This window comes from Asterias amurensis, chromosome 9 (assembly GCF_032118995.1).
Source record: "Asterias amurensis chromosome 9, ASM3211899v1".
NCBI lineage: Eukaryota > Metazoa > Echinodermata > Asteroidea > Forcipulatida > Asteriidae > Asterias > Asterias amurensis.
This window is the reverse complement of record NC_092656.1, coordinates 18,753,401-18,780,362: the sequence shown is the minus strand read 5'-3', so window position 1 is coordinate 18,780,362 and position 26,962 is coordinate 18,753,401. Positions and strand designations below refer to the sequence as shown.

The 26,962-nt window shown below is 38.1% G+C and overlaps 1 protein-coding gene across 7 annotated transcripts in view; it reads right to left on the bottom strand.

Annotated features, from left to right (window-relative positions):
• Window positions 1-26,962, bottom strand: part of LOC139941329 (rho guanine nucleotide exchange factor 28-like) — a 127,031-nt gene that overhangs the window by 68,194 nt on the left and 31,875 nt on the right. For all 7 annotated transcript variants that reach the window (XM_071937765.1, XM_071937766.1, XM_071937769.1 and 4 more), the window contains exons 6-12: window positions 21,298-21,481; window positions 19,099-19,232; window positions 18,528-18,641; window positions 17,652-17,735; window positions 15,558-15,650; window positions 6,783-6,865; window positions 964-1,045 (exon numbers count right to left, since the gene is read on the bottom strand). In XM_071937765.1, the coding sequence (XP_071793866.1) occupies window positions 964-1,045; window positions 6,783-6,865; window positions 15,558-15,650; window positions 17,652-17,735; window positions 18,528-18,641; window positions 19,099-19,232; window positions 21,298-21,481 (774 nt within the window). The remainder of the gene's footprint in view (window positions 1-963; window positions 1,046-6,782; window positions 6,866-15,557; window positions 15,651-17,651; window positions 17,736-18,527; window positions 18,642-19,098; window positions 19,233-21,297; window positions 21,482-26,962) is intronic.

Genomic DNA, 26,962 nt, shown 5'->3' with positions numbered 1-26,962 from the left:
CATTGGGGAGCTGTTGATAGTTTAAAACATTGTGGGAAATGACTCCCTCTGAAGTGGTTTTTTGAGAAAGAGGTAATGTCTCACTAAAATACTAAAAGACTTCTAGCTAGAAGTCTTTTCTTCTTATCTGAAAGCACACAAATTCGTCCAACAAGGATGTTTTTTCTTTCATCATTTCCTCGCAACTTCGATGACCAATTGAGTCCAAATTTCCACAGGCTTGTTATTTTATGGTGATGATGGGATACACCAAGTGAGAAGACTGGTCTTTGACAATTACCAAACGTGTACCTTCCCTTTGATTTTTCATTATGTAATTTGACACCCATGGAAGGAACAAGGAGTGGTGTGCTTAACGATCCTCTACAGATAGTAAATGGGTTCCACCCCAAAAAAGTGGGCACAAGTCCAACACTAACACCAAATGAGATCCGATTTCAATGAAACTGGGAGTTCCCTTCCTTGTTGTGCTTTACAAATATTTCAACGGATAAGTTGGTGAAAGGTCAGGAGAGACTCTAGATGTACCAACGACAATTCAGTTCAATGTCATAATTACCTTCTTTTGTTTTTGAATGGGTTTTTTTGTCGATCACAAAAAAAAATAACAGTCCTGAGTGAGCTAAAAAGGCATCACATTATAGAAGCTGTTGCATCAGACCCTCGATAACTCTATCCGACCACCTATCTTACTAAAAAAAAAAAAAATAGCCATATAAATAAGCCAATCCACCTATTATTCTAAGCTTGAACAATATAATCCTTGATTGGCATGGCAACAGTTGTCATAGAAACTTGTTTTTGCCAGAGCCAAGATGTTTGATAGACAAGGAGGGGGTCAAGCTAGAAGAGACAGACCAGGCCTGTTGGGGGTAGGAGGTTGGGGTTAACAAACATCAGATCTGACAGACCATTAGCTCTACCCTAATGAAATTTGACTGGGGGAGAATGTTTTTCACTTACTTGGAATATGGATTTTTTCGCTCTCGTCGGCAAGAACTGGGCAAGATGAACTAAACCGTGACAAAGACTCCCTTCTTGCGTCCTGAAATGAAAAAACGGAACAAAAACAAAATCAACTACATTTGTATATGCTTGTTAGTGGATAGATTCTACATAAAAAGTTCCCGTTTTTCAATATATATATCAAATTTCACTTCTTTATCTCCTAGTTTAAAACTAGAAAGTGTGACCTCATGCTTCATTGTTTTACAGCACCCCGTCCACTGTGTTTGAAGCGCTGAAAGAACAACTTAATAACTTCCACTCTATGTTAAGTTGTGGGAATGACGTATTAATGGGCTCAGATTCAACACCTAATGCCACACTTTGCAGAATCAACTCACTGCGCATAACTTTTAAAAAAACATTGCCTCGTTTGTTTACTGTAAACAACCCTCAACATCGACCCATTTTGGTGAGATTTCATAACTCCAAAGTCTTTCCCAGAAACAAAGTTTCAAAGATCAACTGCTTGAACCATTATTTACAGGCGCTTGAAGCACAAAAAAAAAAAAAAAAAACAAGTTTTAAGAAATCCTGAACAAGCATGAGCAATATTATCAGTGGAAATCTAAAGCGATTATATGAAAGCTCAAAGACCAAGAGTATTTAGTGCACAAAATGAGGCAATCGATGGGGGGGGGGGGGGTTTAAAAAAAAATCCATTGTAGACATTATTGGTTCATGGAGGTTAATTCCTTCCTCTCTTTTTTTCCTTGGCATCTCTAAAGGTCAAGGGGTCAAACTTGCCATCATGTCAGTGAGACCAAAAGGTTGCGTCACTGCTTATTATTCTCAACTATATATTATACAACATTAATAATTCACTCTTTAAGTACAATGTGGTTCTGCATCCATCAAAATCTCACCCCCAGGCCGATTTACATTAGTATTATCCAGTTTTACAGCTATGCTCTGGTAGACTATTCACATTTTCTTTCAGATTTAAGGGTGTGTGAATTGACAAATGGGCAACTTATTCCTTGACCGGAAAAAAATGTAGAAGTGGAACTGGGCCTCCCCTAGGTCATAAGTAGGAAGTCTCATGAACAACTCCATCATCACATTACAATGGATTAATAATCCTTGAACCCAAGGGTTAAGGTAATTTTTACCTCGTGCAGGGGAGAAAAAAAAACACTCTCAATGTACGTGGAAAGAGCTCTTTAAAAAAACTATACATTACCCAAGTGTCACCAAGACTGTTTGGGGGGAAAATCTACACAACTCAGCCCAATTTCAAAGCTTGGCTAGATTTCTCAAACAGTAAGGTTCATTTTAAGATGGGCTGTAAGTATATATACCGTAGTGATTTATATTGTGACATCACACTTTTAGATTTGAATGATGTCTGTACAATGCCTTTTCACTCACAACAAGTGAATGCTCAATTTGATTTCAGACTACATCTAGCGTTGGTATGATGTCATATGCTTAAGAGCAAGCTTTTTTTTTAGCAACATGGGAAAGGCAAGCCCCCACATGCTAGAAGATACCAATCTTTGCTGATTTGCAGATCGCAATGCAAAAGCTTGCCCCCAAACCATTTAACAACATAAAGCACGACTTTCAGTAGAACTCCAATGAAGCATTTACTAGTGTCGAACAAGGTATCGTACATACCTAATTCAAATCTAACTCAGAAATGGCTTATTGGGCCCACATTGAAACGATGTTGCTTTTATTGCTGTTATTTATTTATCATATGCTATAAAGTAACATCTTCTCCCCAAGTGACCTATTTATGGCCATATGAAATAGGCCATATCGCTTCATAAATAAATGTGTGGATTCATGAGTATTTCATGGAGCTGGGCCGAGATCATTTACCATTAAAACAAAGTGACCCCTTTAAAATAAGTTTGTTCAGAGCCAAACCGTCACAGGTCGATCACTACATAAACATCAGTGTTTCTTTCTCTCTGTTTCCCCATCATCCCCAAAGCATCGATCTCCTTTTTAGTTCCCGCCAGAAATACAAGCAAGGCAACTTGGAAATATTCCTAATTTTCTACACCTCGGGTACGATTTCACTAAGGTAAACATCCCCCGTGGAGCCTAGATCGTATTGCTTTTATTTTTTTCTTTATTTTTTCCCCTTGGTCAAACCCGCTCTCATGCACGCGAGGCAAGAATTTCTCATCCACGTCGAGCACTTACACAGCAGAGGTTTGTGTTTTTTTTTTCTCTTTTTTTTTCTTTTTTTTTTTCTTCTTCTCTTTTTCCTTCGCTTCATGTGGGAGCCAAGCAGAAATTCTTGTAATTAGGAATGCTTTCCAACCCCCTTGAGGAATTCAAACTTTCCTTTGGGACTTTATTCCCCCTTCCCTTGCTCATCTTGTGGTATTGTTCTCAGAGAGAGCCATAGCGCAAGACGGTTTCTAAGCAACGACCCTAAACTTGGAAATTTGAGGATGTCCCGGGTATCGATGAACGAGTAATTGATTTACGATTGAATGAAATTACTTAGTCCAGAATCAAATGTCTTAAGAGTCGAACACAGTTTAATCTTACACAGATTAAAGAATATAAAAGGTAGCGTTTTGATTTTGGTAATTTATTCTTTTGTTTCAAGAAATTAAATCTTTCACTGGAAAAGATTCTTGCAAGCTGTGCTTGCAATGGCTTACTGACTTCTTGTTGTTTTCAAGTGCAAGAGACAGAGCGCCAAGGGGAGAAACAATCGGAGATGTTTGCGGACGGGGGATGGATTCTTCTATAACTACATAACTTCTTATCCCCGATTATGTTATTTTACAATAGTTTTACATTAAAAGATGATAGGATAGATTTTGTGGCTGATTTGACCCAAATTAATGAGCCTTCGCTCTACAAATTGAGCTCTCTGGCCCTAATGTTGGCGGTCTCTCTATTTCGTCAATATTTTTGTTCATGTGAGCCAGTTAGAAGCAACTGCCTTCGCAGGTCATAATGGTTTCTGACTGGCACCCTCTTACAGAAAAAAAAAAAATTTAGTTAATATAACAGATGAATTGAGCCAAATTATGATTTGAATAGAATTGAATAGAATTGAATTAGATTACAGACTAAAATTCCATTCCATTCAGACATCCATTCAAGCAAGCAAACAGTTTATTGCATGTTATCTTAGGTTATAGTGTATTGATGTTTACTTATTGCAACACTTATCTTAATACCAAGCCAGACTTTGTACACATTTACTGCTAGTGTTCATCACATACCAATCAGATACATGTATTGTACACAGGGTAGTTATTGTGAATGATCAAATAAATCAATAGAGTATTTTTATTCTGAAAGATTCTTTTAACAAAATTCCTGCCCCAATTTTAGAGAGCTGCTTAAACACAAACCAATAATGCTTACCAGAAAAGGGTTCACTTTCCCCTCGGCCAATTGCTACAAATATGTAATGTGTACCATTTGTGATTGGTTGCCTGCTTATTCGTGTTTCATACATGAAACATTTCTTAGATTGCGTGTTCAAATTACATGTGGACATAACCAAATTTTGGCCGATATCTCATAAATGCTACCACCTTTTTTTAAACAGATGCTGCAGTGAATTAAAATAAAACAGTTAATTTTGCTGTCATTTATTTCTGATATATGTATTGAACATCAATAAAATGTGTTTTGTTTATTCCCGACATATCTGACTTGCGTAACTAGCGATAAGTCATGCCCCCCCCCTTTTGTGGATTGTTACCGCCCCCTACCATCGATGTCACGTCGGGAATTCAAACATATCGTCGGCAAAAAGAGTGTGGCCCCTAACTACACGCGCCTAGGTACCAGGCCACACAGTGCACACGTCTCTATATGCACACAGCCAGGGGGCCCGACGGCTCGGGTTACCGACATGACGTCACGTTTATGCAAATGAAGGCTCCCTTTTAGGGGCGGGTGGGTTCCCCTAAACTCTTGAAAACCATTTTTAAAATACTTGCGCATTTAATAAAAAAAATAAAAAAATATTTCAGATTTAAAAAGTCATGTTTAATCGTTTAAATGAAAAGAGAAAAAAAAACTGCAGCCACACTTTTAATGAAATTGTGAGCTCTAAACATATGATATGAAAGTGAGCCCAGATTTAAATTTGAACATAATAAACCCTTGGTACAGAAATGTAAGAAATCAATCAATCAATCAATCAATCAATCAACCATCAATCAATCAATCAATCAATCAATTCGAGGCTTAAGGGGGTGTTATTCTCAGAAATGTTTGAAGCTAAAAACTATGTATGAAAACAATGGAAAATATCTGCAGCAACTTAAGTACCAAAGTTTGTCTCTGAAAGAGTCCATAAGACAGAAATCGGGTGAACAAAACAGGCATTATATTTTGTCCTTGGGAAAAAGGTTGTAACATTTTATTGAGTAGAAGGGCTGACCTACATGTATACAACCTCTACCATGCCCACATGGTAGAGGCTTAAATACACTTTTCAAGCTACTTATTTACAGTTTACTTATTTTTCTGAGGGCTAAACAAACTGGAAATCAGTAGGAAGAATATCATACGTGTACCTAACAGAATCAGGGGTGACAACAAGCTAAAGTTCTTACCAATAAGGAAGCAATACACTTGTGAATCTTATGTATAATCCATGGTTTGGCTCTCAATTTATCCACATCGGCAGAGACGCAAGCCCTCCTAGCGAAGTTTTTCCGACCCATGATCCCACAGAAAATTTCCACATCCTCATCGAACAGAGGAATTCCTACAAATGGTCTCTCAAGTTTTCTCGCTAGGTCAGCAGTTTTTACTCTCTTTCCGTTTAATACTAAATGTCAATATCCTTTAAGAGGGGTAGGTTTCAAGGCCCTGCCCAGCACCAGAGGAAATGGGGGCTAAGTGAATTTATCCACTTAGCATGACCAATCGAGGAAACAACGATCCCAAAAAGCTTTGATCGATCTGTCAGCGATACCTAACAATTTCCTCCCAGTTTGTTTCCTTCAAGCGGATTCGGTTTAAAAATAGAAGAGCCACCACCCATGATAATATAACAGTCATTCTCCGTATCTGGTATCACATCGTACGATACAATATTTTGGATTGTCAATCTTATGTTATCAGTGTCAGAATATGCCCTGGGATTCTAACTTCGCACTGCTTAGCAGACATTAGTGCTTAATTAATTTCTCTCTGCTAACCAGGTAACAAATTTTCTACATTGATTTTATTATGACAACCATATATCTGCTTAGCAAGCCATTTATGCACTAAGCAAATTTGTCTGCTTAACAGCTCTCTGAAGTTGGCTCTTGATCTCTTCAAGACAATCTCTTTTTCCTGTTAGTGAAACCAGGAAACTGAAACAAGTCCACCATAGCCAAGAACAGTTTATACATTTCAACTTCAACAACTGACAGATACCCAAAGGAATTGCATTGAGGTTTCCTTGGATTTCTTTTAAGAATATATGCAAAAAAAAATTATTATTATTTTTATTTTATTTTCAGGGAAAAAAAAAAACTATGGATGCTGGTAAGCAGATTGATATAGGTTATAAGAACTGTCCTTGATGGATGAAATTAGGGGGTTTAAAGCAAATTTACACACAAATGCCACCTTAAGCAAGAAAAGGCGAGAACCTTGCAAGAAGGTGCGTGCATGTGTGGGTGATGTATAGAGTCGCCCACAGAATACTGGCATAAAACCAACTACATCATGCTACATTGTGATTCTTCCCGCTGCTGTTCCTCTCCACTCACCACCCACTCTACCATTATCACAAACACAAAAAAAAACATCAAAAATCACAGAATAAAATTCAAGAAAATCCTTACCTCTGCCGTTAAATACTCCTTGTTACTGGCCCGTAACCTTTGAACTTTGGTTTTTAATACGTGAACATGTGCCATGCTCTCTCCTGAAACACAGAATCGGGGAGAAGAATAGAATAAAAATAACGGTTACACAAGCTGTTTAACAACCTAAAGTGCATTTTCACAATCCCGCTTTAAGAAAATATAAAAAAAAAAAACGATATATGATGACGTAGGCTAGGCGCTGTCTTGAGATTACTTGAGTATTCTCAGCCCACTCCTAAACAAATACTACTGAGGAGATTTAAAGACAAAATACAAGATTGGCTCACAATTCAGAGAGAGGAAAAAAATCACTACTTTCAATCAGTGGGCTCAGTGTCACTGATTATGAAGTTTATAAAAGTACCGATTCTCTAGAGGAATAGACATAAAAGAATACGCTTTATTAAAGTGGTTTCTACTTATCGGGACTCTGGGAATAAGCCAGTATGTCAACATGAACAAAATCTCTGACAACACTTTAAGCAGTTTTTTTGTTGTTTTTTTGTGTGTTTTTTTTTACATTTGTTTTTTTCACTGCAACAAGATCACCCAAAGTGCCTAGATTTGCATCAGGGAGATTTTGTACAACAGTCTGAGAGGTATTTAGCAATCAACAAATAATTGCAACCCTTTCAATGATGTGTATTAAATACATCAATGAAAGGGTAAAAACTGATGCAAAAAACACATCTATTACATTCAACAAAATGGGGAAAAGATTTCCATAATCTAAGACACTTTCAAATTGCTGCAAGCCTCGAGTAAGGTATTTATTCCTTTAAATCAGCGTGTTTGCGGTTTTTGAAGGCTCATCCTAATTTGATTTTTTTGTGATTTTAGATATTTTCATAGAATGAATTAAATTTTTCAGTGGGTGTCTACCTTTATATAAAAAAATATGAAAAATTTCTTTTTAGCAAAAAAGAATTGAAAAAGTTGGAGTACTTTACGGCATAGAACACTGAACGCTCAATTCTATTCATATTTTTTTCTATTCCTAGCTGATTTATTTATTTTATTTTATTGTATGTTTGTCCAAAGCTACAAAAGCTTTTTGGCTTAATACATACCAGACTTGTCACAAAGTATTATTTTTATCTTCTTGGTTTTTTTTTTTTTTTTTTTTTTTTTTTTTTTTTTGCAATTGCAGAGCAGTGGCATAACCAGCAGTTCACTGGGTGGGGGCAGGCAAGCGGGGGCAAAGACATATTCTGTGGATGGAGATATTTTTAAGTATCAAACCATTCATTTTTCCATTTTAAAGAGGTTCTGGGGGAGATTTAACAGATCCAACTGTCTAACTGCACAAAAAAAGAGGAAACGGCCAATCACACTTGGTTGTCTGTGGCTTTTTTTTTTTTTTTTAGAAAAAAAGGAAATCAGCTGATCAGGCTAAAAAGTTGCATGCGACTGCGTGATCCCTGTGAGGGCAGAGATGGTTCTCCTATTACAATTGATTTCACTTGGTGCGCTACATTTTGGCACCACTCCCCAGGAGATGAGATGAATAAGGGAATAAAATATACGGCTGAGTGACCAGGGGCAATAATGTTTCCATGGTCATAAGTGCCACTGAGTGACAGATTTGAGCACAGTATAAGAAGCCACTATTATTATTGTTACATACAAACTGACAAATAAACCTAGACGTCATGTCAAAAAAGACAGATACCAAACTAATGAAAACTCCATACCATGGCATTATTCCCAAGTGCAATGTGCAAAGGGTTCACAAACTTCCACAATCCGCATTCCCTTTGGAGCTCTCAGTGAAGAACCGTGACGAAAAAGAGGCAAATAAACTCAAACAAAAATATTCTTCATCCACGCAAGAATATCAACAGAAAGATGCATTTCCAGAACCAAACGCTATCCAAAACTCCCATGTTTGCGTCATAAGCTCCAGGTTGAATCAATTTTCCAGGAACCACGTCGATGAGAAACAACGCTCCAGAAGCTGAACCTTTCGGTTGACTTCCAATCCCCAGCCTCTCAATTCATTATTCCAAAACCACCCAGGTGCAACACCAAACAACAAACCAACCACAGAGCTCCCTTCAACAGGTACCAAGTTCTCACGCACTTATGCTAAAAGGTTCACCTTGGCCCAAAACAAAACGCAGACATGATGGGCCTGGGCAATCCGGAGGTCCCTCGGAGTGCTTGAAACTTCACTAGCCTTCACACCAGTGTTTCCAAGCCCCACTTTACCCCAAACAACCAGGCGTGGTTTCCAAGAGACCGAACCAAACTGTGAAGACTGAAGAGGCCTGGTTATAAATACAATCGCCCCAAGGTCAAACAAATACAGGTATTATGATGGAATACAAGCATCGCTGATTATTTCATACACAAGCTATTCATAATATTTCTGTAATGCCAAACAATGGTGATCATGTAAATGACATGCCAGGCCTACATGTAGTTCATGCACTAATGAATCGACATGATATTATGACCAAGTTCTGTAATCCGTTAGAATGTTCTCCAAAGAAGTCTTCTCTTGAAGGGTTGTTTATTTACAGAACTCGTTTTCCCTTCTTTCTTTCAAACACTGCTGGCGAGATGGCATATTTAATTAATAACAAAAGCACTCTTCATGAATGTCTTCATAAAAGTTTTGTCTGCTCAAGTACTGGTTTTTATTTTTCAGCCATTGTTGATCCACAGCAGGATGAAGGCCTCATGATGTCTCCAAACGTCTCTATGTTTGTGCATTTTTCTCTGGTGCCCACAAGTCGTTACCATTGTGGTTGTTCAGCATTTGACTAAAAAGATTTTATTACAATTTGTGTGGATTCCATAACAAAAATTCTTTGCAAATTTTTTGAGCTCAGGTAAATGGAATGGATTGGACAAAAGTAAATATTCTAGCGCAAAAAAAAAGTATTTCTATTAAAAATAAAATAGTGTCCCATATAGTGAGACTCCCCACTGAATATCGGTTTCGTATCAAATTAATTAGTCCTAGTTTTTATTTGACCTCCACTAGTGTATAAATAAAAAGCACTGTTTACTCTGTAATTTATGTGCCCTTGCGAAAAAAAAACATCAAGAGAAATATGCAGTATATATCGCTAATGGCCGATAGTCATTTCACGAAAGTACTGCTTAAAAAATGAGTGGGGCACCAGCCATAACAATGTCAACCTAATGGAATTTCGGCTGGTAACCTGTTTCTGGTAAGCAAGATTTGTATGTACTTAGCAAGTTTGTGTGCTTACAGACTTTGTGAGAGCTGCTTAAGCAGTACATATTGCTAAACAAGTATCTGCTACAAAATATTATACAACCCTTAATAAAATAATTGGTAAGCCTAATGTTGTCGTACTTCAGCTACTTTTGTGCTTAAGCAGCTCTATGAAATTGGGCCTTAAGCATAATAGAATTATGCTTACCAGAATAAGTTACCAGCTAAACTACCATGTCACATGTACAATTTGTGACTGGTATCCTGTGCATTTCTGCTTAGCATACAATTGTTAAGCTATATATGTTGCTTAAGCAGCTCTATGAAACTGTGCCCTAGTCATCTTTTCAATTATGGACGAACCACAAGGCCAACTCTCCAACTACATCCGTTTGAAATATCCTACGTCCATCCCCCCAGGGCTTGACCAACCTAATGAAGCAGGACATTCTCAAATAGCTCAACAGTTCAAATAAACAAAACGTAACTAATCATAATATTGATCTTAATTTCATCTTGATTACTTTCATTAAATCGTCTTCCCTTGCCTTTGTCTTTCTAACGGCGGAGTGCACGCAGTTTAACGGGGAAACACAGGTTGTGATTTGTGTTGGTTTACTATTTCGATGGTCATCCATAATTAATAGTCACTGCATGTATTGGTTATGTGCACATTAATGGTAAGGTCATAATTTTGTTACCGACCCCCCAAAAAACTAGTGTAACTTATAACTGAACCCTTACTTGTTATAAAGATGGTAACAATTATTTAGTCTGAAGTGCCCCAGTTGATAAGCAATCCATTTAAGAATGATGAACAATCTGCATCTCCAACAATCAATTTCATTAATAATATTAATAACAGGTCTTATATATTGGCCCAATGACCAAGGGACGATTATTGTGAAATGTGCTATTTAAGAATTTGTTATTATTATTATTATTATTATTATTATTATTATTATTATTATTATTATTATTATTACTATTATTATATACAGTTTCAAAAACGATCATTTCACGTCACAAGCAAACAAGATTTTTCTTGTGTAGCAGAACAACATGCAACACAAATTATACCAGTTGCTAGTAAAAAACAAACCATCATTTGCTACTCAGTATTATCATTCAGTTTGCACGACAAAACATGTCCATTCTAATTATTTTGTTCTGCAAAATTGCTGGCCAAAGATTATTCCCAGAATTCATGCCTTTAAAGGGTCTATGTAACTTTTGTAGGACAAAAAAACACAATGTCCACTGATTTACACTAAACTTACAGAGTTTGAAGAAAATGATAGTAGAAAGCTTCCCTGAAAATACTACGTGCTGAGGTGCTGTAGTTTTTTGGAAATGAGTAAAACAATGTCATGAAAATAATTTTCGTCTCATGTGACGAAAATTATTTTAATAATTTACAAACGTATTTTTATGACCTTGTTTTACTCATTTCTCAAAAACTACAGCACCTCAGTAAGTAATATTTGAAGTGAAGCTTTCCACTATCATTATCTTCAAACCCTGTAAGTTTAATGTAAATCTATGGACATTTTGAAAAAGTACCCAAATCCTTTAAAGGGGGACTGTAGTCATGTTCATCATGCCTGTGGCTGCACATGGAATTACAAGCTCTAACCAAGTTACTGCACAAGAGCGCGCACGCTGCCCATCTCATCACAGTACAACTATGACGGCGCCCTCTGTGATGTAACAGCCAGCGAGCGTATACAGCAACTGGGCTAGAGTATTAGTCATCAAGTTTTTTTTTAGGTAAAAAGTGAAAATAACCGAGAAATATTTTCAAGAGAGTCCCGTTTAATCCAGTGTAGATGCTAAAATAATTTTCACCTTACCAAGGCAAAAATTTATTTTTGTGAAATTGTTTTTACTCATTTCACTAAACCTGCAGCACCTCAGCAAGTAGAATTTTAAGGGAAGCTTTCTACCATCATTATCTTCAAACCGTGTAAGTTTAATGAAAATTTGTGGACGTTTGTTTTTTTTGTGTTGCACAAAAAGTCCCCAAACCCTTTAAGGTCTGCACTCCACGTACACCAGGGCAATCCCACACTGTTCCTTATTTCATGACCTTTCGAGACGGCCTGCGGGAGGGAATTCTAGCAAGATTCCAGTAGGTGGTTCATGCTGCTACATGTATGTGTCCTGTTCATAATAATCCAACGACAGAGATCCCAAGCAGAGGAACTAGCTGTCAACTTCCACTCATTAAAAGGCACTGGACACCTTTGGTAATTGTCAAAGACCAGTCTTTGTGAAAATCTGGGCTTGCAAGAGAATATGAGTGAGAAATTAACTATTTCTAAAAAACTATACTTCAGAGAGATCCATTTCTGACAATGGGTTATACTATCAACAGCTCTCTTCATTGCTCATAACCAAGTAAGTTGTTAAGCAAAAAAATATTTGAGTAATTACCAATAGTGTCCAGTATCTTTAACAGAACAAAACAGTTTCCAAAAATTAAGGAAATTGGTGATCTTTTGAAAGAATACACTTGTGGTTTCCTGAAATCGAAGTGGGGAATGTATTACATGTTTAATTCTTCATTCAAAGGAGTTTATTACGTGGAACCTAATCATCGTTTTGGAATTTCATCTTCGGTGGGGCAAGGCCATTTTCATTTTACAAAGGGCACTTCCATAGACCTTATGCACATGACGTCATTTGAGTAGTGCGCCCTCAACTTTTTTTTATAGAGAGTAAGCTTTCGAATTAAAATTAAACAATTGTTTTGAGTGGGCCTTTACCAAAGAATGACCCTAATTAATTTTTCACTGAATGGAATTCAAAATAAACATCTTCATGACCTTCTCGTTGGCTTTGACCCACATCTCCTTTTAAGATTCAAGAATTGATACGATTACAAAGTATCCCTCCAGCTTTCTAGTTTAAATAGGATGAGTTTTTTTTTATTTTGCGAGTGGCACGATCACAATAATTGGGTGAAGCGATTAAGAATGGACCAGCCGGGATCTATCGTCATGGGCAAGAGTGCCGACCAGCATTAACACCGTTATCTGATTTGAGCACGCCTTGTGGGGTCACGAATAAATGTTTCAGGAATTAATAACAAATACTTGTTCATCATTTAAGAGACTGTGGTTTTTTTTAAAGACAGATTCCGACCTGGGTTCACGGATTGGGCCCCACTTTCCTCTGACCCTTTTAGTCTCAAGGATAATGAGATTTGAGAGAGGATTTGCACAGAGAAAATTTGAAATGTAGATTTATGTAAACAAAGATATCAAATACAAAGCAATGTGACTACATGGAATTTGCGTAGTTTTAATGTAATTTATTTTGTCGGTAGAACTTTAGAGGTGAGAGTCATTACTGGCAAAAAGCTTTGAAACTTTTATCCTAATTTGACGAAGTTTGTTTGAAATGATGGCATTTCCACCTCTTGGTAACCCCTGGAGTTAGTGAACAATTCACCACAAACTAGGTCAAGTAACCTGGTTATTACAATATAACTAGTCAGCTTCCAAATGATAACTGTTGCAATAATGATCCCAGTAAATATCTCAACCAAGTAAGTGAACAAATTATGACAAACTAGGTCAAGAAACATGGTTTAGTACAATAAACCTAGTCACAAAACTGGTGGCTACATGTAACTACAGCACTTCTTACACTCAACAATCCCACACAAGGCCTTTCCAAGATATGTTTTCCCCCAGAGTAACAACATTAAAACATGCTGCCTGACATTTATCCACAAGCCTAACTATCTCCAAGCCATTTCACCTAAACGCTCTGCGTTGCACTTTCGCCCTAGAAAAATAATATTGGCACACTAGGGCTAACACCTTGACGCCACAAGAGTCACCAATGGAATTGAAGTTACCCCCAGGAGTGTCATTTCTATACGGACGTCTTTAGGTACGAAGAAGCTTCTCTCTGATGTAACTGCGTTACAGAGCCACCAGCAATAACGTCATCCGACTCAAAAAGCCAATTTAAGAGGTTTTGTTGTCCTTTAAGGATTTAATGCCATTCAACTTGGCACACCTTGGCGTTACCCTGGTAACACTTTCCGCAAATGGGTTTTGACGTTACACTCAGATTGACTAATGTTTATTTTATAAAGACAGTTGAACTAAGCGGCCTATATGAAAGGAGAGTTGTGATATAATGCCTTGGGTGGGTAGTCTGCAGTGACTAGGGATAAGACATTTATATATTTTGCCCTTAAGTAAGGCTGACAAAAAGATAAGACACAAAACGCAAAAATGAGGATCATCAAAGTGGACTTGCACTGGCTGCAAAAACAGAGGTCTCTGATGCGTATGCTGTTGGCAAATGTCAACTGAAAAGCACGACTACTCAACTTGAATCAGGACAATTCTGAGAAATCGGCAAGTTGAAGTTTTCTCAATTATCGGAATGTCTCTTTCAATAACCAAGAGACCAAACTCTGCCTCTGGAAAAACTTACTTAGGAGCAGAGAGCAAAATGTAGTCCATCATAAATTACTTAAGACAGATGAACTTTATACACTTTGTTATTACAGCTAGTAAAAGTGCTTTTTCACAAAGCACAAAGTTAGATAATTTTCAATTCAGTTTCATCCTTGAAGGTGCTGCATGTAGGTCCTGACTAATTACTACTTTTTTTTATGAAAATGGAAAAAAAAATTAAAAATTTGCCCGCAGAGTAAAAATACAAAAGAAAACATCACTTTTGCAAAAGTCCTACCAAACAAATTTGGCACTGTGTCAGCTCTATGTATTTATGTATGGGTAAAGTGGAGTATCGTGATATGTCACTTCATTAAAACACAAAATGGCAAATCTAATGATACATCGTTCATGCTAATTAGCACAATAATGAAATTACTGTGTATTAGGTGCTGGTGCTGACTTATCAGTGAAGAGTGTACAGACTTGCCAAATAAGTTGTTATTAAAAGAGCAGAATCCAAACATCTGTGACTGTCAAAAAAAATTGAAGCAATTCCATGGCAGATGGTTCCAGGTTACGAGTGCTCATACACAATCAATCCCAAGGTTTGATATTGTATATTTTGGAATTTACATTTAGTCACAGGGCCAAATAAACTCGCTAAGCAGAAAATTCTGCAAAGTATAAAGAGATCATGTTTATAAACCACACACAGCGAGCCTTGACATTTGATATGTGGAACACCCATCACATGTCATCCATTATTTAGAAATGTACTTACTGGAGCAACACTCCAAAATTTATTATTATTGGACAGGCACCTGTTCAATATAAATAATTCATCATTCCCCCAAAATAATAATGGCACGCTGACTTTTCCAAGGGTAAGAGAATAAGAAATCAAAATCCTTTGTGTAAACCTGGCAACTAAAGTCGCCACTGGTAAGAAATAAGGGGTGTGAGTGAAGTCGACTTAAGTCACCAATGGTAAGGAAGAGGGGGTATGAGTGCAGTCAACTAAAGTCGCCACTGGTAAGGAAGAGAGGGTATTGGTGAAGTCCACTTAAGTCACCAATGGTAAGGAAGAGGGGGTAAAAGTCGCCTATAGTAAGGTAGGGTAGAGGAAAGCTTTCTTACCTAGTACTTCTTCCTCGGGAATGTTTTCTTGTATCTCTGTCTCCTCATCTTCATCTTCATCTTCATCTCCTCTGTCTTCATCTTCCTCGTCAGCTACAAAGAAATACAGAAGAGGAATTCATTCACCTGTAGCAGTATAGTACGATGCGACGACCGCTCCACAAAATATAACTTAAGGCTTGAAAGACTTTGTAATAGATTCATCAGGATCCTTCAAAAGTCATAATTATATTAATTTAGTTCTGAGATCAGATCCGATAAAGCTCATTTAGACAGTTATATGGTTAATCAATGACCACGTGATCATATTAAAGGCACTGTACACGTTTCGCAATTGTCAAAGACCAGTGTTCTCACTTGGTGTATCTCAACATAAGCATAGAATAACAAGACTGTGAAAATTTGAGCTCAATTGGTCATCCAAGTGGCGAGAAAATGATGAAAGAAAAAACACCCCTGTTGGACGAATAATTCCAGATTGGAATAAAAGGCTTCTAGCTAGAAGTCTTTTAATACTTCGAGGGAGTCGTTTCCCATGTTTTATACTATAAACAAGTCTCCAATGCTCGTTACCAAGTCAGTTTTTAAGTTAATATTTGTTTTGAGTAATTACCAAGCGTGTACCTCCCCTTAAGTATGTGTCACCTGTTCCACAAATTGTAAACAAAGACTTCAAACGAATAGATTCAACAGTTATATTCATATTAGAGTTCTGAGATCAAATCGGACCGTTCCATGGTAAATCATCGACCATAGGTCTTTCATGACATGATTTTTTTTAAATCTGTTCCGTATAATCACAAATCTTAACACAACAAACAAGACAACAGAGTATACTGTTCAAAATGTTGTGACCATGCTGGCTCTTTTTAGAGCAAACACTCTAGTTCTAGTTACTTCTCAACATAACAAGTCAGTAAAGAAATCATTTTTTAAATAACTTTGATATCAGTGTCGCTGAGTACGTGGAAATGTTCCTACAGCTTAGCAAATTTTTGTTCAGTTTTTTAACCTGAAGGATTCTCCCCGTCATGCCAAGCCAAACTCAATCCACCAGGTAGCTGCACAAGTCATTCCTATGCTCTGTATGGACTCACTGAGCTGGACACTGATCTACCGTCACTATCACATATAGTGCCTAGAGCTTGCAACTGTACTGGCATTATTACCCACATCCACTATCAAAAAGTACAACCCTGAATAAGCTCAGCGAGTCTCTCCAGGGATGGGAGCAAGAGAGATGCGTATCTCTTTATTTGAGAAGGTTGCGATTAACGGCTAAGCTCCCTTGTGAAACATGGGAATACCGTTCACCCGAGGTGATTTCAAAATCGCCGTTCCGTCCTAGCCCCAGCAGGCAACTAAGGATTACTCAACAGAATTACACATTTTGCACTTCGGTGGATCCCGCCATGTTTCTCATTTTGCTTAACCGTGCGGAAGACACAAGCCCAACGGAGCATGAGGAAACCTTTAAAATTGTGCAGTAGGGTCCCCGCGTCGTCTTACACGGGACGCATAAACGGATTGACAGCTTTCGGAACTTGATATTCAAATGTAAGCAATATATGATTGCTTTATTGGAAGGTCCTGTTGAAGCTTTTTATATTGTTGTCTTTTCCATGGTGGACTGAGAAATGTTGCAGGAGAATGTTAATTTGAATGATTTAAACTGACTGCTAGTCAGTTTCAATATAAAGGTAGAACACATCTCTGGATTTTGGTAGAGAGTACACATGTATGGTCTCTCCAATGCTCTAGTTTCCAATTGACACTTTTTACAAATAAATTCTAAATAAATATAATAACAATAACCAGTTTTGATATTGTTTTTATATTATTACTATAATTATTATTATTTTATTTTTATCTTTCTGAGTGGGTTTGGAGAAAAAAAACTTGTAAGTTGAGAATTTGGCAAGCTAGGTGGCAGTAGTGTTAAGAAGTAAATTTCCATTGTTGACATAGATCTGAAGAACAATGCATTTTCCTGGTAGGTCGACTGCCAACCAACATCCCTAAAACTCTCCCATTGCAACCCCCTTCCCAAAGACCCCATCTATCTCCCCCTCCACGACACTTTTCTCCACCTACCTGCTGAGAAGTACTGTTGACTGGACTGGTCTGATGACATCCTAGAAGGTAACATCTCCGATGGTAGTCTTGCTGGTAAGCTCCCTGTCAAACACATCAATCAAGAGCTGCATTTAAAAATCGGTACCTTCAATAGACCCCTGTATGAGACACAAGCCTGACACTTCACAGGGGCAACAAAGGCAATTGCCTCCATGCCCCCTGGTCACTGCCTTGGTGCCCTTAAAATGCACCACTAGAAACTTACAATTTCCTCATACGGGTGCCCTTTAGCGAGTAGAAAATGCCTTGGTGTCCTTGCCCTTTCAAAAACATAGACGTCACAAGCCACTTCTGATGAGCCTTTTTGTTGTTCTGGCTGAGAAAAATCTCTAAAAGACATACCATCATACTACCACGGTAAAGGGTGGTCAGGTTGGCATAGTGGTATCTTTCTTCACCTTCCGTCTCTATGACCCGGTTCGAATCACGCCGGGGACACTATGTGGATTGGGTTTCCAGTCCCAACCCGACTGCGTGGATTTCCCTGGAATAATTCTCAGCAGTTTTCCTATCACATCTAAGTTTTCCTATCACATCTAAAACTGAAACAACTTCCTTACGTGTCTTCTCTCTATTGGGTTCTTGGTTAGTACAGTGATTTAAGTTTGCTCGACCAGCCAAGCTACTAATGGATGACACCAAAGCCTACATCCGTACAGTTTGCATCCGTATGGACTGTAAAGGGGGTAACCCTGTTTCAGTTGGCAATGGCCCCTGAGAAAAATTGAATGTAGCCCACACCTTGAAGTGGCCTTCAGGCGTCGTGTGTCTGGGATTTGCATTATAACAAAAATATAAAAAATATTTTTAACAATTATCAAAAAATACACTTACCCACTGAGAAGTAGTCCGGACTAGGTGGGTCTTCAGTGGATCTACCCGCTGGGGGACTCTCTACTTCTACTCCCATGAAGCTCACGATCTCCTTCAGCATCTGGATATCTTCCTCTGCGATAATACAAATAAACAACGATGAGAATGAAGGAATCTTAGGAGCCCTTTCAAGATCATATCTTTGTCAGGGGATGCTGGATGCTAAGCCACTAGATCAGGGCCCAAGTTCATAAAGCTGTTAAGCAGAAAACACTGCCTAGCGATTTTTCTGTTTAACAGCTTTATGAAATTGGGCCCCAGGCTCAATTCAATAGAGCTTCTTATACATGTAAGCAGAGGGTTATGCTTAGCAATTTTCTGCATAGCAAACATAAGCAGGATGCCACTTTTATTTTGTAATGTAAAATGGTATTTTGGCTGGTAACCTTATTCTGGTAAGCATAATTTTGTTATGCTTAGCAAAATTTTGAGCTTAAGCAGCTCTATGAAATTGTGACCTTGTGGCTAGCTCCAACACCAGAGAGATAGACTATCTTTTATTTTTACTGTGTCGCCATCATAACTATCTTACCTAACGACCTTGTATCCTCCGTCGTGTTGGTGCTGATAGTAGCCGTGCCGAGAGAGTGTCTCTTCACCATCACTGATTTGCTTTGAACTCTACCTAGATCGGCCGATTGATGCGAACTGCCTCCAAAGTCGTGTCTGCAATGGGGGGGAGAGAAATCATAACACCAAATCACATTAGATGACGCATACATGTACTCCCATCATGAATGACGTGTAGCACCTTTTTTCTCGGGAGGTGGTTGGATCCTAACTTGATTACCGCTAGCTTAACCTGATCAAGGTGCCATTTTCATAGCCTAAGCATAAATCTGCTAAGCATGAAAATGGCGCTTAGCAGAAACAGGTCACCCGCCAAAAAAACTAAGTGGCAAATCAGAATTATCAATCAGGAATGTTTTATCACTGAAAAAAAACAGACAGGAAAATCAGTGGAACATAAGGGTTTACCAACAAATCATTATCACAACTTCTATATCAAATAACAAACCTGTGAAAATTTAGGCTCAATCGGTCATTGGAGTCGGGAGAAAATAACGGGAAAACCCACCCTTGTATTCGCGCGTTTCGCCGTGTCATGACATGTGTTTAAAATAAATCTGTAATTCTTGCGATCAAGAATTGATATTGTTTTACTGTTTTCTCAAAAAATAAAGCATTTCATGGAATAATATTTCAAGAGAAGTCTTTCACCACTACCTTCTGTAAACCCTGTAAGTTATTTGTAAATCTGTGAACTTTTATTTTTTTTTCTGTACCGAAAGGGTCCAATGGCTTTAAGGGGGTTGTGGGTTCGAATCCCAGCTGACTAGTATACCTGTACAGAGAGGGTTTTTCGGCAGGATTGATCACACATTGGTGTAAGGGTAAAGCACACAATATAAAGTCGTTGTTCTGCTTTCTGCCCGGCAGCTCCTTAAATTGGAGCTCATTTATCATCGGAAATTTTAGAACATTTATCATCAGAAAATTGAGTTTATTTATCATCAAAAAATTTAGTTTATTTACACTATTGATACTTAGCGTCATAGGTTTCCCACTAAATGGACAGAAGAACATCTGTTAATGGGTCTCATTTTTCATTTAATACAGTATGATTAATCATTTGTCATACATACTGACCCCGCCCCCCCCCCCACGCTCTTCAGAGAAAATGTCAAACATCGGTAATAATTAATTGGTAAGAATTTTATAGTCACCATGGGCAGAATATGCTCTCTATGAAAAAGCTCTTAGAGTACATCTAAAGACTGGGGTGCTCCAAAAGGAAATTTGTGTACAAAGTCTATGGGAAACTGATAGTACGTCAGGCCTGAACACTGCAGTTTGTCAACAAAAGAGGAAAGTACATGACACAGATGGACTTTGCACTGAGTTTTTCAACGGCAGAGCTTAGAAACCAAAATGAAAAATTAATTGATCAACTGAAATGTTGCATGCCTAATTTTCACATTTATTCTACCTTCAAAGAGATGTTTTTCATAATCATCTTCTCAGTACCAAATAATAAAACGAAATAACTGGTAGAGCACCGGCATATTAATCCGGAGGTCATTGGTGTGGTTCAAATCTCACTCAAGTAAAAAAAAAAATGTCAACCCCAAATAACCTCCTCTGTGCCATTGCAATTATTAAGATGATGTCAGGCCAGGTATAGCATTATCCAAATGTGCAATATTTACTTCAGGAATGATATTTCATGAATGTGAAAAATGCAGGAAATGGATGGCAGGCCGGAATTACCCCTTATTCTAGTCCCAGATCCTCCAAGGTGTTACAACTCAGGAGATTCACAGAATCTGTTCATCACCAGAATTACAAAAAAACTACTTGTTCAGAGCATGTGTACTATTTCTTTCTACTTTTTTGTACCTGCTTTACTTCTGACTTCTTTCAAGAAAACTTGGAGGCTCTATGAGAATTTGAGATAAGTCCTGAAATCAGGAGGAAAAAAAACCCAGGGTTATTACTTAAGTGCTCTTTGTCTTTGTTTTTTTTTTACTGGTGGGTAATTACTTAAAGAGGTCACGAAGGACAAGGAAACCTGAAAGGACATGACCCTGGATTTCTCACGATGAACCTTAATGCACTTTCAAGGAAGTCCGTGAAAAGTTAAGATTTTGAAAGCACCCTTTCGGAAATATAGGTGCCTTGCCCATGAAGACTAGAAAACTCCCCACAAAAAAAAAAAAACACCACTTACTCGTTCATGCGATCCGCTAAGTCATCTAAGCCATGTGACCTGGCAAGCGCCACCGCCAATTCACCGTTCTGATTGGGCAACCTCAGGGCGATGTCACTGCCCTCCTTACCCAATAGGTGCTCTGCGAATTGAGGAAGACCAAGACGGGTCGCAAAATGAAGAAGTGTTTCTCTCGGGGGAGGATCTGCAGTGAGGAAGAATAAATTAAGAACAGTTTGATTAATTTCTTGTGTGTGAAGGGGGCGGACAAGGAACAATTCATTACTTGTGGATAGTAAAGAAGCTTTCCAAACCTTAGGGGTAATTCATCCTCGCTCATACATAAACATGAAAATAAATGCGTTACAAAATAAATATCATTCAATATGAGTGTTGTATCTATTGACACAAATACATTCACTTAGACCCCAACAAGTATCACACAGCCAAAGAGCAATTCAATTTAAATCCAAAATGTATCATTTCAGTACCATTTTATTTATGAACACTCCCTCCCCCTCAAAGAAACAACAACCCACATAAGACCTTAATCCTGATGGTGTGTATTGTAGACACCACACAACTCCCGTCCATCTACGACATATGAAACACCCAAGACGCAAGACTCCCCAGCATTAATCTACCCTAGTCTAATTCTAGTAGCTTCTATTACTGAAACATAACCTCCACATGCCGCTAGATACAGTAGCTGAACCACAACATGCGTAATATCACGCGAACCATAATCCTGCCCAGCCTATCTCAGTGTTGCAATGTTAGCCCAATGGTTTGGTTGATGCCAGAAATCCTAACCCCCCGCCCTTAAAATAAAAACCTCCCACGAGTAACGCGGCGGCCCATGTCAAACAAAAATGAACCGAAGTGCACAACCTAGCTCCCAATGCCGCAAAGATAAGCAACTGTCAGAAACAATTACGGCTAACAGAATCACACTACTGATATTCGCAACCGTTATTTACCCTCAAAGATAGCGAGAAGTACAAATACAGGTCTCCTGCTCCTGTGATTTAAACAACTAGATCTATCAAGAACGAATACAAGGGGGAACTATTTGAGTTGACACTTCTAAACCAGGGCAGTACATGTGGAAACCAGACTAGGTGTATATTTGTAAATGCTGGAAGATTACACAAATCAGTTACTGTGGGGAAAAGAATTCAAGGCAAAGTTTTGGGGAACTATTTGAGTTGACACTTCTAAACCAGGGCAGTACCTAGAGACCAGACTAGGTGTAGGTATATTTGTAAATACTGGAAGATTACACAAATCAGTTACTATGGGGAAAATAATTCATGGCAAAGTTTTTGGGAACTATTTGAGTTGACACTTCTAAACCAGGGCAGTACCTAGAGACCAGACTAGGTGTACGTATATTTGTAAATACTGGAAGATTACACAAATCAGTTACTATGGGGAAAATAATTCATGGCAAAGTTTTTGGGAACTATTTGAGTTGACACTTCTAAACCAGGGCAGTACCTAGAGACCAGACTAGGTGTACGTATATTTGTAAATACTGGAAGATTACACAAATCAGTTACTTTGGGGAAAATAATTCATGGCAAAGTTTTTGGGAACTATTTGAGTTGACACTTCTAAACCAGGGCAGTACCTAGAGACCAGACTAGGTGTACGTATATTTGTAAATACTGGAAGATTACACAAATCAGTTACTGTGGGGAAAATAATTCATGGCAAAGTTTTTGGGAACTATTTGAGTTGACACTTCTAAACCAGGGCAGTACCTCGAGACCAGACTAGGTGTACGTATATTTGTAAATACTGGAAGATTACACAAATCAGTTACTTTGGGGAAAATAATTCATGGCAAAGTTTTTGGGAACTATTTGAGTTGACACTTCTGAACCAGGGCCGTACATGTAGAAACCAGACTACATGTATGTGTACATGTATATTTGTAAAACGCTGGACGGTTACAAAATGGGTTACTATGGGGTAACGAGTTCATGGCAAAGATTGCTGTATGGATCAGCCACTCAAAAGCAAGATGAATAAAACAGGGTGCAGACCATGACTAAAGAGTTTCTGATGCTGGGTCAAAGGTCATGAGGAATACAAAATATACTGTGTTTAATGGGGGAGTGATCAGTCAAAAACAAAATAATAACACAGAATAGAGCAGGCTTTTGGTGTCAACAGTCTGCCACCCCCCTTATTAAAGGCACTGGACACCTTTGGTAATTGCCAAAGACCAGTATTCTCAGTTGGTGTATCCCAAAATATGCCTTAAGCGTTAGGATAATTCAAATTGTCGCTACATGTAGCTATCGGGCAAGCTCGGTAGTCTAGTGGTAAGACGTTGGCTCTAGAATGGCAAAGGTCCTGGGTTCAAATCCCACCCATGTAATGTCTGTGGACTCAGGAAAGTGCTGAGTATAGAATGCTTCAGAGTCATTGACGCATGAGTAAAACACCCCAAAAATTGTATCCAAGATAAAAAATTAATATTCTGTTGTCTCAACAACATTTACACTCCGTTCGTTCTACAACAAGAAATATACCTAGCGCTGCCTAGTCCAAATTCAACACTTTAACACTAAAACAGGAGTTTTTTTAAACATAATACTGTAACTAAGGTTACAAATTATGCACTAAATATCCAGGGGTGGATTTCACAAAGGTAGTCCTAACTTAGGACTAGTCCTAGGCAATGCTAAGAGATAGGACTGGTCCTAAGTTAGGACCAGTAACTCATCCTAACTTAGGACTGGTCCTATCTCTTAGCATTGCCTAGGACTAGTCCTAAGTAAGGACTACCTTTGTGAAATCCACAAAGGTAGTCCTAACTTAGGACTAGTCCTAGGCAATGCTAAGAGATAGGACCAGTCCTAAGCTCCTAACATAGGACTGGTCCTATCTCTTAGCATTGCCTAGGACTAGTCCTAAGTTAGGACTACCTTTGTGAAATCCACCCCAGGGTCTAGAACCTGTGATCATGAGATGACCTCTGGTGAATGCAGATTGCGATGAGGTCAATGGATGTGTTCACCAGGAGCAGGTGGTACCTTGTAAGTGGTACCGGTGTAACGACATGCAACTTATAATTACCACCATTAAAGTATCTATTAAAAAACACCATGGATGAAACAGCGTTTATCAGTTTTTAATGGCTCAAAAATCCATGAAAGCAGCTAATCTGTTCGGAAGTTGCATGGCCAGCTGGGTCCAAATCTCATTAAGCCAGTAAGCACAAACAACTTATTACTGAGCACAATCACGTCAAAATAGGCTCCAAAATATTAATTAAAGGTTTTTTTTTAAAATGCTTTACTTCCAATCCTCTAGATATAATGAATTAACTTCACAGTGTTGTTTCAACCCCAATGGCCCTCGTCAAATTAAAAAGTGATTAAACTTTCTTATGCATTAGTAGTTGAACTTGACGGCGGCCAATCAAACAACATGCCCTCTTTCATCTGAAAACTAATCTTATATAAATGCCATCGGCTACATAATTACAGTACAAAAAGATAGATTGTGAAGCAGTAATGGTACCTGATAAATGTGTTCAGCTGTGATCTCCAATTTCAAACTCAAACCAAAAGATCACAATTGAAAAAAAAAGCAGAATTGCAGTAGAATTTTTTTTTTTTTTAAGTGTATGCAAAACATAGACACTGTATATTAAGTACACATCGCCTATTTCTGCCAATTCATACAATGACTACACCATCTACACGACAGCAACAAATAAACGCCAGCTCATTCAGCAAGCTCAGAGCAATGCTCTAAGACTAACCTTTTACTCGTGTACATGTTCCACACCAGCAAATAAACAAGTAAAATGCTGACCCCTAGTGCAAAGAGTGCAGCACACATTCATAAATCATACAGGAGGCCTATTTATGTTTACACATGTTTAAACATTGGAGCCCAATGCTGTTTATCAGTTCTGGATCTATACACGCAGTGCCGTTCTGTAGTAGTGGGAACCGTAGTCGCAACCCAGCACGCTAGGGCAAATCCACAGTTCAGGTTTTCCACCTGGATACACCCAGAATTCACTCCCGCTTTGAAGTTGAAAACGATCACACAAAACTTGGGCTGAAACTATTTCTTTCCTTTCAATGGTCTACAATTGTACATGAGATCTATTTAAGAGCTTTACAACTCAAGTTGTTGTCGTGTCTAAAATGGAACACAGTTCCTGCCATAATGGTTGTATTTTATTAAACTCTCACTGCCGTTTAAGTTACTAGAGCGGAATTTATGAATTGGTCTATTGACGAGTGGCTCGCCACAAGTTCAAAAAAATTCCAATGCAGACAAATGCAGTTAACTGTGAAACGTACATGTATGTGAAAACACTTGTAAAACAGTAAATTTTGAGAGTTTTTTAGAGAAACTGACTTGGTAGGCCTACTTATAAATCACTTTTGGATGAACAAAGTCAAATTGACCACTACATTAAACACTACAACCTCCAGCATGTGCTTGTGATCAGTGTTCTGCCAATTCTATCTACCCCTGTGATGGTGTTCTCACTCACTTGCCATTAACTTTAATATCATTTGTAAAGGAATTTTGTCAAAAGTGAAGCTACATTTAGAGGATTGTCAATCTTTAAACAGAAGCAGGCAAAGGGGCACCAGTCAGAAATTATATGAAATATTAATAAAACACTTTCTGTGAAATGTTTAAAGGTGTGTCATTTTCTGACCTACATGTTTGTCTATGCACATTCTTCCCAATAAATCATCTCTTTCCAGTAATAAAGGAAACAGTTTGTTAAAAACATGAACTAGCATATACATGTACCACTATGCGACCTTTATGTAGATTGACACAGGCTCTGTAAAAAATAGATTTGCACAAGTTAATAGGAACAACTTGAGCAACGCTTGAGTGGGGCTGGATAACCCCTGCAGACTCTTTTGTTCATTCTGTACACAAGAGTGTCGCCATTGGGACTGTTACACAATACGGACAGACACCCACTGTAATATATATATTCAATAGGGGTGCAAAATCATGTTTTATAGACACGTACATGTATCGTTTTATTTCAACCACTACTGTATTAAAAGGGCACACCACCAGATACACTGACAATTACATGGCTAGACACTTAAGGTCAAAGGTCACATGCAAGACAAAGTCAAGTTTATCAATAAGATATTTAAAACACGTGATTTGGCAGCCGGGGACTATTGGCTTGAAATGGACAACTTGGGCTTTGGAACCAACTTGTGTGAAAAACAAAACACGGGGGAAAATTGTTTAATTGCCTTGGTGATGAAGCAAACACCCCTGAGGGACTTAAAGGTGGGGTGATAGATTGTTTATTGTTGAGGTAATGATGATTTAAAGGCAAATAAAAAAAGATACAATTTAGGTCAACTGAGACAAAATAATTTATACCATCAATAGCTACGTTCCTTTTAAAGTTTTTACATGCCATTTCTTTTTCTCTATCTGTTATTAAATTCTACAGATCTCAGTCCATCACTGTTATGATTATGACGTTATTTCCAACTCGGATACAAAGAATGAGGTCTTGCTTCCTTCCTGGAGTAAACACTTAGTGGAAGAGTCAACGTCCATCACGACAATAAAAACACTTTTCTGGCTCTCTTAGGCGAAGTCCTCTTTGAAAATCAACACAATGTGTACTAACACGCCCAAGTATGAAACTACAAGGGTC